The 13,617-nt window shown below is 43.5% G+C and overlaps 1 protein-coding gene across 1 annotated transcript in view; it reads right to left on the bottom strand.

Moving 5' to 3' along the window:
* The window catches only part of LOC128690244 (uncharacterized), a 26,667-nt gene extending 13,406 nt beyond the window's left edge, over positions 1–13,261 (bottom strand). Inside the window, exon 1 of the mRNA XM_053778832.2 lies at positions 13,030–13,261. Coding sequence (XP_053634807.2) covers positions 13,030–13,084 — 55 coding nt within the window. The 5' untranslated portion in view covers positions 13,085–13,261. The remainder of the gene's footprint in view (positions 1–13,029) is intronic.
* Positions 13,262–13,617: the final 356 nt, after the last annotated feature.

Raw genomic sequence — 13,617 nt, 5'->3', positions numbered from 1 at the left:
ATCTGATTCATGCGGAGGTCGGTTCCAGTTTTTTCGATCCATCTAGAGGAGTGTTCACCAGTGCTGAGGAAAGTTTGGAGGGCTTCTGTGCAGGGGTTTGAATGAGCTTGCCTGAGCATATTAACCCCAATTAGGATATTTCTTTCAGTAACACGATATCTGATGCTTGGAATATCAAGTTGTTTTTGCATATTTAAAATTTTGGCAGTACGAGGGCATCCTAAAATGATCCTCATTGCTTCGTTCTGCAGTTTTTCCAGCCCTCCAAGCTTCCAGTCAGACACAAGAGCAAGTAGTGGCGCAGCATAATCAACCAATGATCTAATATAAGCAAGATACATCATTTTCACAATTTTAACATTAGCACCATACCTGGGGTGAAGCCCTGCCACAACTCTAAGTGCTCTTAGTCTTTCTTTGTATTGGCGACAAAGTCTTGTTACAACAGGTCCAAGTAGTGGAACCTCAAAGCCTAGATACCTGTATCTGCTTACATATTCTAGAAGAGACCCATCATGCAATTGGATCTGACGAACTGTGCCTCTCTGTCGAGGAGGACGCCTATTGAGTATCTTTGTTTTATCAGTAGAGATTATCAACCCCAGGTCCTGACACGAGGCTAGTACATGATTAAGAATGTTTTGGGTGTTGGAGAATCCGGTGGTGTGAATCATTATGTCATCAGCAAAACTAATCACATAATGATGGGGCTGACTAGGCATAGCATTAAGTAATGCATTAATTAGAATATTGAACAGTGTGGGACTGAGCACACCTCCCTGTGGGGTTCCTAATTCAAAGTCTTTAGTTACACTTCTATGTCCCTGGAACAACACAGACGATTTTCTGTTGGACAGGTAACCTTTAATCCAGCGGAGAAGCCATCCTCCAACATCCATTCTGGCAAGTTCACTAATGATTACATGTCGGTTGGCTACATCGAAAGCGGATTTAAGGTCAAGGAAGGTAGTGTATGAGCTGTCAGTGTGCAGGGTGAGAAAGGTGGCTATGCAATGATGCACGCTCCTTCCATGCATGAAACCATGTAACCGGGGAGACAAAAATTGCTTGATTCTGTACATGAGACGATTAAGAATCATTCTCTCAAATGTTTTACACAAGCAGCTAGTAAGAGATATTGGGCGAAATGCATTTTGTTGATTGGGCTTAGGAATTGGAATGATGAGGCTGTTGGTCCAAGATTGAGGGAGCTCCCCAGTTACATAGCTCATGTTATATAATTCAAGTAATGGATTACCTGGTACTCGACACAGCAATCTGAGTACGTTGTAAGTAATACCATCCTCACCAGGCGACGTGGAGTTGCCCTTAGTTAGTGCTGCATCAAGTTCATAATTAGTGAAAGGAATGTTGCAGTCATCTGCCTTGCCGAGCACAAAGCAAACAAGTCTCTCCCTTGCATCATATTTGTCATTTAATTTTGCCTGTGTGGTACTGGGAAGATTGTCATAGCTAGATGTAGCAGCCCAAGCACTGACTAACTCATTCGCCCTATGCAAGGGATGAGGGTGCGCGATCAGCCCAGTTCTGCTACCCTTAATTCTATTTATGTCCCTCCATGCCCGGCTAAGTGGGGTGTGAGCATTAAGACCGTTGACAAATTTTTCCCAGTCTGTTTGCCGCAGCTCTGTCATACGCTCTCTGGCAGCAGCAAGGGCAGTTTGGAAGAGCCTCAGCATTCCAGGGGTACGATGTTTTCTATAGGCTAGGCCTAGTCTGCGAGCAGTACGTTTCAGTGTACGAAGTTTAGAATCATTGTAATAAGTATGGTTTTTGAAGGAGGTATGATTATTATGGAAGTTTGTTGGGTTTAGAGTACCAAGAGGTTGCAGTGGCGGCTCTAAAGTAGTTCTGAATACTGCTCACAAGGTCATTGTTAAAGGTCTCTACAGAGGAACACTCATAGGAATTATACCAGTCAGTCACATGTGCAACAAAGTCATCATGCTGATCAGTGGGAACATTAAAACGTTTCCGTTTGAATATCCCACCAGGAAGGATAGTATTACCAATATCTAGTGAGGTTAGCCTAGGGAAATGATCAGACGCTATATCTGTTACAATGGAAGACTCACAGCTGGCAGAAGTAATGTTGAAGCCCAGGCACAGATCAAGGACGCCTCCATAGATATGTGTGGGTTCAAGGTCACCTACAATTTGGATATTATCATGACTGTTTAAGAGTGACAACAGTTGATTGCCATTACGATTACCAAACTGTGAGTTTCCAATGCTTTTGTGTCTTGCATTGTAATCGCCAATAATAAGAGTAGGCTCAGAATGAGCACAAGTTGGGAGCTCCAAGTAATTAAACTTATCAGCAGGAGCGTACAAGTTAAACATGTTGAGAGCAGAGTTCCCTATATAAATCCTAACACCGTGATATTGTAGCCCCTCTGTTTTCTTATGTGCAAGAAGTTGATGGGGAAGTGATTTTTTAATATATAGAACACAAGAGTTAGTAGATTTGAGGTTATATGCAACAAATGATGGTAATTTAGGGGGTTGGGAATTTTCAGGGACTCTGCACTCTTGTAGACACACAACATCAATGGGTTCGGTGGTTATTTTATGATGAAGGTCAGGAAGTCTTTTTCTAAGTGATGCAATATTCCAGCTTAATATAGAAAGTTTATACGAGTTTTGATCCATTATAGAAGTCCTGGGATCATCTTGAGTTTCTCAGCATAATGAAAAAAATGTTCATATAAATAGCAGACCTTATCAATGTCAACAGTGCTACCATTGTCCATGAGTTTTGTAAGTGCACTTCCAGTTGTAAGGCCTCGTGGGAGTCTTCGTAAACTCAGAGCATGACGCTGTTTATGTGTGAATGTATGATAGGTGACACCACCACTCACATTCCCTCCTCCACTAACATTACACGCAACACTACAGCTGTCATCACCAACGCCACTACCAACATTGTGTTCATTACATTTATCAACAGTATTGTATTCAACATTAATGTCTATGTGGTTAACCTCATCACACTCTGCACCACCACTTATATTACGCTCATCACTATTACTAACATTATAGACACCACCGCTCTCATCACACTCTTCACCACCACTTATATTACGCTCATCACTATTACTAACATTATAGACACCACCGCTCTCATCACACTCTTCACCACCACTTATATTACGGTCATCACTATTACTAACATCATAGACACCATTGCCTTTATTGTGATGCTCACTATAGTTATCAACACAAGTATTATATTCGTCATTACTGTAATTAAGAACACCACCACCACCTTGTTCAGCAGCCTTACACTTGCTTTCACAAATTGTGACAATCTTGTTATTGGTACACTCTACACATCTTTCCTAGTGTTGTTCAAGTTGTTGTTTCAGGAGAAATTGTTGTGTTTCCAGTACTTTTATGCGCGACATCAGATTGTATACCACAGGAGCAAGACTTGGAACATCTGGAGACGTGAAGTCCCGGTCAGCTGAGCTCGTTGGCCGACTGTCAGCTGACTCAGCTAGGCTGGTATTGACAGCCGACGTGATGGAGGTCTGTTGACGTGCTCCCCAGGTGAGGTGCTCAACCCCATTGTCTGAGGGCAAGCATGAGCCAGTATTCATACCCGAGGTACCTGGTAGTCCTGGGGGGTCATAATGAGGGGGACAGGGTGAAGTGCGGTTGGCTGTGATGTGATCAGCCCTCACACTGCAGTCAGCATGAGCTGCTGTGACTCCTGAGGTCTTATAATTGATACATTGTTTAGCAACAGTCTGTTGCTGTTTGATCATATCATAACACCGTTTATACCATTTTAATGTTCACCGTTCAGAAGGATGAGCATTGGCACACACTGCACACCAGTGTGACTTAGATGGGCATTTCCTGGCAATGTGGCCCCAGCGTTGACACTTATAACATCGACGTTGAGGAGGTCTGTACAATGCAATGTAATAGCGTCTGTTGAGGGCTGCGCGGGAGTGAATATAGCGTGGCAGAGTCCCCTGGCCAGTCCACTCGGCTAATATCAGACCGTTGGAAAGTCGACGAGGGTTTGCAACTTGCTCTGACGCCAGATATTGAGGATTCAAGTGCTTGTTGACGTTGTAGATGACAATAAGCACTTTAGGTGCCCTTGGTGGGGCAGCTCGGAGTTTGATGTTGGCATATTCGCAAGTGAGAAGTTTGTCTATAAATGCTGAATCATTAGGCACAAAGACGTAGTTATCCTCATCGCGGACAAACTTGATCGTTTTCTCATGATTGTTTACACTAGCTTCGAAAAACCAGTTAAACTTGGTCTCTTGATCAGTGTTGTTAGGGAAATCTAACCTGACAGCTTTGGGAGGGTGTGCGCCCATTGTATTGCTTTCAGCAAGCTTTCTCTGGAAGCCTCGTTCTTTTTTCCGAGCCTGTTTACTAAAATATGTTTCAAATCTGCCTTCACCATCATCTACGTCAACACCATCTGCTATACTCATAGCTGACAGGAGTTTCACACTGGCGATGGGCTAAAGGATAACGGTGAATAGAAGGGACAAGGAAGGGATATTCACTTCGCTAAACACAGGCAATATGGCTATAGTGGCCTGCGGGTCGCAGTGCGATTTTCAAGGTCATTCAGTGGGCCCACAGTCGTCTCGAGAGTTACCAACACTGTACTACTTGTTAATTACTCCAAACCCGCAGCACTTAACACATCTAGCACACGTGTCTTGGAATGACAGACAAATTTTCACTACATAAGAACTAGTTCTCACAACACCGAAGGTACGGCGGGAACACTGTAGAACGTTCACAAAGGCTGGCTTGGAGCGCTGTTTAGCCTGGATCAGCTAAACTCGCCCTTATCCCATATGTAGATAATGGCGACGAGTTAAGGGATACCGGTGAATAGGAAAGTCGAGGAAGGGACGTTCACCTCACTAGACACACGCAGTATGGGTGTAAGTGGCATGCAGGTCTTATAGTGCCATTTTCAAGGTCACCCAGCAGGCCAGACATTCCTCACTCATTTTAAGCCTACGTAGGTACTGATGGTAGCACAATGTCCTAAGTCAGTGAAATCCACTCGTGCAAATAGTTACAACAAATCTGCAGCACTTAACACTTCTAGCACAAACTTACTATGTTTATAGGTGAACCTCTGGCATGTCCCACTTAAAAAGTCAGTACTGCAATGCTCGTTAAGTTGTTCTTAACTAAGCCACTACAGGAAACGCTGGTATGCCAGCAGCACTGTAGAACGTATACGTAGACATGCTGGGGGTCAGGAGCTGTAACTGCAGGCTGCCTTAGCTTGTCCTGGCTAGCTTGGAATGCTGCTTTCAAGCTTGCTTGAATGTGCTTGCTAAGCCCGTGTCAACCACTTGGATATTTGCTTGTAGCAGGCAGGTAGGCACACAGGAGACATATTCGTAAGATGAGTGGAGTGCGGCACAGAGGGCTGACACGGGCACTCAAGCATTTATGTGGTCTGGCAAAAACCGCCTCTAGACCATGGGTCGCTAATCTTTTGACTATCGTGGCCGCCTACAAGATGGGTAAGGAGAGGCAGCTGCCTACACGATGGATATGGGGTGACTTTTGCCCACAGGAAAGGTATGGTGGTAACCGACCACAGAATTGGTATGGGGGATGGTTGTGAGAGTGTGGCAACCAACCACAGGATATGAGGTGATCATCCACATGATGGATATGGAGTGACTACTGCTCACAGGATGGGTACCTGGAGTTTACCTGGAGAGAGTTCCGGGGGTCAACGCCCCCGCGGCCCGGTCTGTGACCAGGCCTCCTGGTGGATCAGAGCCTGATCAACCAGGCTGTTGCTGCTGGCTGCACGCAAACCAACGTACGAGCCACAGCCCGGCTGGTCAGGAACCGACTTTAGGTGCTTGTCCAGTGCCAGCTTGAAGACTGCCAGGGGTCTGTTGGTAATCCCCCTTATGTATGCTGGGAGGCAGTTGAACAGTCTCGGGCCCCTGACACTTATTGTATGGTCTCTTAACGTGCTAGTGACACCCCTGCTTTTCATTGGGGGGATGTTGCATCGTCTGCCAAGTCTTTTGCTTTCGTAGTGAGTGATTTTCGTGTGCAAGTTCGGTACTAGTCCCTCTAGGATTTTCCAGGTGTATATAATCATGGAGAATGGTTATGGAAGATGCATATTAGTGGCCTGGAGGGAGACAAGAGCTGTAGTGGGGAAACAGGTATAGTCAAGGACAAGAGAAAACCAATATTACAAACTAGCAATACCACAGGAGATAGTAAACAAGGGGATGCCCCTAGAAATAGTGAAGATAAATTACCAGAAATAACTGGTGAAAGCTCCATTGTTAGTACTAGTGAAGATCGAAATGAGACTGGAAAACACGCACCAGCAAGGAATAGTCACAAAAAAAAGGCAAACAGAAACCAGGCCTATACAAATACTATCTGCAGGCATGAAATATCTGGAAAAACAGATGGGACGTGCAACTATGACCATCCTAGAAAATGCCGTGCCCATATGACAACATGAAAATGCAACCTCCCTTCCTGTAAGCTTTTCCACCCTGAAATGTGTCACTCTTCAGTTCAGGAAAGACAGTGTTATAACTTATATTGCCAGGCACACCATCTAAAGGGGACAAAAAGATACAAAACATCCAGACCATGGGAAAACCTGAGTAGCTACAGCCACTCAAGAGAGAGAGGTTTCTTAGTGCCAGGAAGGAAAAAAATGGTAGGAAATGACAGAAATCGTACACCAAATCCAATCATTTCTGGAGTGGAATCACAGTCGATAGATTCCACTTCAAAACAACAGATACAGATATTAGTGCCAGGAAAAAAAGACCCATCCCCAGTACCAACAATCCGATGACATCCTTCTTTGCAAATATACAGGGTCTAAAGCCAGCAATGAACAACAAAATACCTTTCATCCGTGGACTGCTTACAGAGTCAAATGCAATGTTCGCAGTTTTCACAGAGACCCACATAAAGGATCACTTGGACAACGAAATATGGATCCCGGGTTACAGCCTATACAGATGCGACAGAGTGAACAGGCAAAAGGGATGGGGAGGTTGGTCTGTATATCGCAGTCACTTATATGCTTAGAGCTACTAAATGCCTCAAATGATGTAGTTGAAGTTTTAGCAGTAAATACACAAATAACCCGCACATAGAAGAGAGAAGCTTGCGACGACGTTTCGGTCCGATTTGGACCATTTGTGTATCGTTCCAGTCACGGTATTGTGCCTTTTTTTTGTTATTTAGCAGTAAAGATCGAGAACCAAAATCTGGTCATTGCAGTAGTCTACAAGCCTCCAGATGCAACGTCCCAACAATTCCAGGAACAGCTTTTGAAAATTGACCACTATCTGGAAAATCTTCCAGCTCCTGCCCCCAACATCTTGCTCCTGGGGGATTTCAACTTAAGGCACCTAAAATGGAGGAATATAACAAATAATGTTGTTGCAGAGATAACACCAGGAGGCAGCTCAAATGAAAACTCACACACACACACGAGCACTTAAATCTCTGCACAAAATTCACCTTAAGCCAACAAATAACAGAGCCTACAAGATTGGAGAATACACTGGACCTCATCTTCACTATCAATGATGATCTGATACGAAATTTCACCATATTAAAAACAATATACTCGTCACAACATAATAGAGGTTCAGACATGTATGCGCGGAGCACCAGACCGACAAAATGTGATCAGTCACGAGAGAGCCTTCACCAAATTCAACTTCAATAACAAGAGCATAAAGTGGGACCAAGTAAACCAAGTCCTAAATGATATAAGCTGGGAAGATAGCCTAAGCAACACAGACCCCAACTTATGCCTAGAACAGATTAACTCTGTAGCACTTGATGTATGCTCAAGGCATATTCCTTAAAAAAAAAAAAAGAAGAAGATGCAAACTAGAAAGAGAAAGGCACTCTCTTAACAGGCGAAGGCACAGAATAACATAGCAGCTAAAAGAGACCAATATATCTGGAATACGTAGGGAGACACTGGTCAGAGAAATAGCAAACATCGAACTAAAGCTAAAGGAATCTTAGAGGAGTCAAGAATCGCGGGAAGAACTAAAAACCATAAATAAAATCGAAAGAAACCCAAAGTATTTCTTTTCTTATGCCAAATCGAAGTCGAGAACAACATCCAGTAATGGGCCCCTACTTAAACAAGATGGGTCATACACAGATGACAGCAAGGAAATGAGTGAGCTACTCAAGTCCCAATATGACTCAGTTTTTAGCGAGCTGCTAAAAAGACTGAGAGTCGAAGATTTAAATAAATTTTTTATGAGATCGCCACAGAATTTGGTAAGCACAAGCCTATCTGACATTATCCTGATGCCAAATGACTTCGAACAGGTGATAAATGACATGCCCATGCACTGTGCCCCAGGGCCAGACTCATGGAACTCTGTGTTCATCAAGAACTGCAAGAAGCCCCTATAAAGTGCTTTTAATATCCAATGGAGAGGGAGCATAGACACGGGAGTCGTCCTACAGTTACTGGGTTTAGAACAGGTCGCTCCTGTCTGTCTCAACTATTGGATCACTACGACAAGGTCCTACGTGCACTAGAAGACAAAAATGCAGATGTAATATATACAGACTTTGCAAAAGCCTTCGACAAGTGTGACCATGGCGTAATAGCGCACAAAATGCGTGCTAAAGGAATAACAGGAAAAGTCGGTCGATGGATCTATAATTTCCTCACTAACAGAACACAGAGAGTAGTCGTCAACAGAGTAAAGTCCGAGGCAGCTACGGTGAAAAGCTCTGTTCCACAAGGCACAGTACTCGCTCCCATCTTGTTCCTCATCCTCATATCCGACATAGACAAGGATGTCAGCCACAGCACCGTGTCTTCCTTTGCAGATGACACCCGAATCTGCATGACAGTGTCTTCCATTGCAGACACTGCAAGGCTCCAGGCGGACATCAACCAAATCTTTCAGTGGGCTGCAGAAAACAATATGAAGTTCAACGATGAGAAATTTCAATTACTCAGATATGGTAAACACGGGGAAATTAAATCTTCATCAGAGTACAAAACAAATTCTGGCCACAAAATAGAGCGAAACACCAACGTCAAAGACCTGGGAGTGATCATGTCGGAGGATCTCACCTTCAAGGACCATAACACTGCATCAATCGCATCTGCTAGAAAAATGACAGGATGGATAATGAGAACCTTCAAAACTAGGGAGGCCAAGCCCATGATGACACTCTTCAGGTCACTTGTTCTATCTAGGCTGGAATATTGCTGCACACTAACAGCACCTTTCAAGGCAGGTGAAATTGCTGACCTAGAAAATGTACAGAGAACCTTCACGGCGCGCATAACGGAGATAAAACACCTCAATTACTGGGAGTGCTTGAGGTTCCTAAACCTGTATTCCCTGGAATGCAGGCGGGAGAGATACATGATTATATACACCTGGAAAATCCTAGAGGGACTAGTACCGAACTTACACACGAAAATCACTCACTGCGAAAGCAAAAGACTTGGCAGACGATGCAGCATCCCCCCCCCCCCAATGAAAAGCAGGGGTGTCACTAGCACGTTAAGAGACCATACAATAAGTGTCAGGGGCCCGAGACTGTTCAACTGCCTCCCAGCATACATAAGGGGGATTACCAACAGACCCCTGGCAGTCTTCAAGCTGGCACTGGACAAGAACCTAAAGTCGGTTCCTGACCAGCCGGGCTGTGGCTCGTACGTTGGTTTGCGTGCAGCCAGCAGTAACAGCCTGGTTGATCAGGCTCTGATCCACCAGGAGGCCTGGTCACAGACCGGGCCGCGGGGGCGTTGACCCCCGGAACTCTCTCCAGGTAAACTTGCACACGAATATCACTCCCTACGGAAGCAAAAGACTCGGCAGACGATGCAACATCCTCACAATGAAAAGCAGGGGTGCCACTAGCACGCTAAGAGACAACACAGTAAGTGTCAGGGGGCCCAAGACTGTTCAGCTGCCTCCCAGCATTCATAAGGGGGATTACCGATAGACCCCTGGCTGTCTTTAAGCAGGCACTGGACAAGCGTCTAAAGTCGGTTAATGACCAGCCCGGCTGTGGTTCGTACGTTGGATTGCATGCAGTCAGCAGTAACAGCCTGGTTGATCAGGCCCTGGTCCACCATGAGGCCTGGTCACAGACCGGGCCGCGGGGGCGTTGACCCCCCAAACTCTCTCTCCAGGTAAACTCCAGGATGCTATGACGGGTGGCAACCGCCCACATAAGTACAAGGTGACTACCGCCCACAGACCGAATATGAGGCAACCACCCACATGATGGATATCGGGTGGCTACCAGCCACGGTGGATACAGGAAGACTACCACCCACAGGATTAATATGGGATGCATAATAAAGTTATTAAATTGTAACTGACTAGGCGCAGCAGCGATGCTGTACGATATTTCCTTCAAGGTGAAGGACTCTTGATCCATCCTTGCATGAAACCTGTTCAGCATTTAAAGCTACAGAATTAAATTTAGTGAATCCAAGAATCTTACTGACATGTTTGCAGCTTTTACATCAGGCTCGGAAATGTTTCTGGGAATTAACGAGGACTTTCGTTTTTCAGACAGATTGAGAATCATGTAGTTGGGGAGAAAAGGGAAACGTTGCTAATTCATGGCTGCATAAATAACTCATTACGACTGTGACCAGATATAAACGTGTTTATATCTGGCTATCAAAACTCTATGGCCCAGTCCCTGGACCCATTATTGTGATTACCTGGAGGGCCCCCATTCCGAGGGTCAACACACCCACGGCCCTGTCCATGACCAGGTCTCGTGGTGAATCAAGACCTGATCAACCAGGCTGCTACTGCTGGCCGTACGCAAACCTATGTACAAACCAGAGCTCAGCTGGTCAGGTACTGACTTTAGGTGTCTGTCCAGCTTGGGGCCAACTGGTAATCCCTCTCGTGTATGCTGGGAGGCAGTCGAACAGTCTTGGGCCTCTTACACTTATTGTGGCGTACTCATGCTTTTCACTGAGGGAGAATGTTGCATCACCTGCAGAGTCTTTTGCTTTCGTAGGGAGTGATTTAGATGTGTAGATTTGGGACTAGTCCCTCTAGGATTTTCCAAGTGTATATTATCATGCATCTTTCTCGCCTGTTTTCCAAGAAGTGCGGGTCGAGGGCCATCAACCGTTCCCAGTAATTTAGGTGCTTTATGGTACTTATAAGTGCAGTAAAGGTTTTCTGTATATTCTCCAGGGTGCAATTTCGCCTGCCTTGAAAAGGGCCGTTAGTGTACAGCAATATTCCATCCAAGAAAGAACAAGCGATTTGAAGAGAATCATCAGTGGCTTGGCATCTCTAGTTTTGAATGTTCTCATTATCCGTCCTATCATTTTCCTAGCAGATGTGGTAGACACATTGTTGTGATCTTTGAAAGTGAGATTCTCTGACATTACCACTCCCAGGTCCTTCACATTAGTTTTTCGTTCTATGGTGTGATTTGAATTTGTTTTATATTCTTATCCAGTTTTTATTTCCTCGAGTTTTCCACAGCGGAGTAATTGAAATTTGTCTTCATTGAACTTCATTTTGTTTTCTGACGCCCATTTAAAGACTTGGTTAATATCCGCTTAGAGATCTGCAGTGCCCTTGATGGATGACACTGTCATGCAAATTCTGGTATCGTCTGCAAAATTTTTTGTCTACTACCCACAGGGTGCATAATAAAGATATATATATATATATATATATACATATATATATATATATATATATATATATATATATATATATATATATATATATATATATATATATATATATATATATACATATATATCCTAGATTGTTGTAATGGGTTGCCAGTGTCTCTTTAGTCAAGAATCAGTTCATGATTCAGAGTCTCCGTTGAATGCCTATCTTTTTCTGGATATAATGATCCTGACGATCATACTGTTACTATTGAATATTAACTTCAGTAATTCTTCATCACTGTTATTACATTTATGGCTTGGTGTGCGAGCGCAAATAAATCTCTTGAAATAACAAGCGCTCATGAATAACAAAATCCCAATTATTATTATTATTATTAATGCCTCCCATTCCGCAGGCGCTCTATGACCCTTCCGGGTTTAGGTCTCCCTTTGAATATAATAAATATTATTTTCTATGATATTTGAGGATCTACAATACATCTGGCCTACGATAATACAACATCTCACATTTTTTAACTACAGTAAGGGTATAACGGTTGGTTGGTTAAGTGGGTTTAAAACCTATCGACTACATGAGGGTCAAAAGGATCCACATAACGTATACACCACCAGTCAATGATATTTTAATCACTATAATAATAACATTCTCGGCGTATATACATCGAGACATGCATCTCGGTGTATATAATCTGGATGGTATATTTCCTAAGACTTATCGGTCAATTTTGGGGGGGCTGACAATTAATATCATTCATAAATTTTGTAAATTTAATTAGCTTTTTTTTTCTTACCAAAAACGGATTATAAAACAAACCTGGCTGACTAACAAATCGTTCAATGATTTTTTAAATACAAGCAGCATCAATAAGACACATTATAGTTTACTAGCCGACACTTTCAAATTTCTCATAGGATCACATTCCACCTCAGAAAGTGTAAACAACAGTTATTAAATCTTGTATTACGCTCCTAGTGAAGGAATTTTAATGACAATAATTAAATTTGCTTTTCCTTCCTTGAATCAAATCTGATAACCCCTCACTCACCAGGCGATACGTATTTAGCGCTTCTTAACACAAAAAATAATCATGATATTTGCTACAGTATTTTTTTCATTGGGAAGCGTTAAAACCATAAGGGTTATACTGCGCCTGGCAAATGGGAAATATTCAGGTTTAATTATTGGAAAAAGGAGGGCCGCTCCAACTCCTTAGATCAAGAGCCCTTCACCGGCATCAAGACACTTCCCCTTCAAAGGAAGTATTGTTTATACATAGTTAAGAGAGATGCGGGAGTAGCCTCCCTTACCCCAGCATCTATACTACCTGTTATCATGCTCAGCAGTAAGCACAAGATCAGCTGTGTGGCGCTCATCTTCATCCACCGGGCGTCACGTCACCTCTACAGTTTCTTCTCTCAATCTCTGTCTCATTTTCAACCTCTGACGGACACCAAAGATGCTAAAATATCATCAATGGTGGAGGGTGAGCAGGTTAAGCTCGGGCCGTCCTGGCTACACCGGGGGAAGCCCACTACTGCACAAGATGTCTTCCACTTGTCTCTCATGCCTTCCTTCACCATCATTTCCTCTTTAACTCTGTGTTTCGAACACCATTCTACACACCCAACAATGAATTATAAATGCCCAGCACATATAAAAGTGCATATAACAAATGATTTTAATGCGTTTTCTGTATATATCTACAACAACAGTAAGATATCTTTGCCCTTATTTATTTTCGTAATATTGATCCCAATAAAGGTTGCGCCATGTGCGATGATCTGTTGTTAGCATCCTCCAGCCTGTTTATTTGCTCCTCTTGAGTAGTAAACACCTTTTTCCGACAGAATAATGTTTATCCAACCAGTAGACTAGAATACCAACACACTATGGAGCCAAAAAGATAATTAAA

Source organism: Cherax quadricarinatus, chromosome 32 (genome assembly GCF_038502225.1).
Source record: "Cherax quadricarinatus isolate ZL_2023a chromosome 32, ASM3850222v1, whole genome shotgun sequence".
Taxonomy (NCBI): domain Eukaryota; kingdom Metazoa; phylum Arthropoda; class Malacostraca; order Decapoda; family Parastacidae; genus Cherax; species Cherax quadricarinatus.
This window is presented reverse-complemented; position numbering and strand designations above follow the sequence as displayed.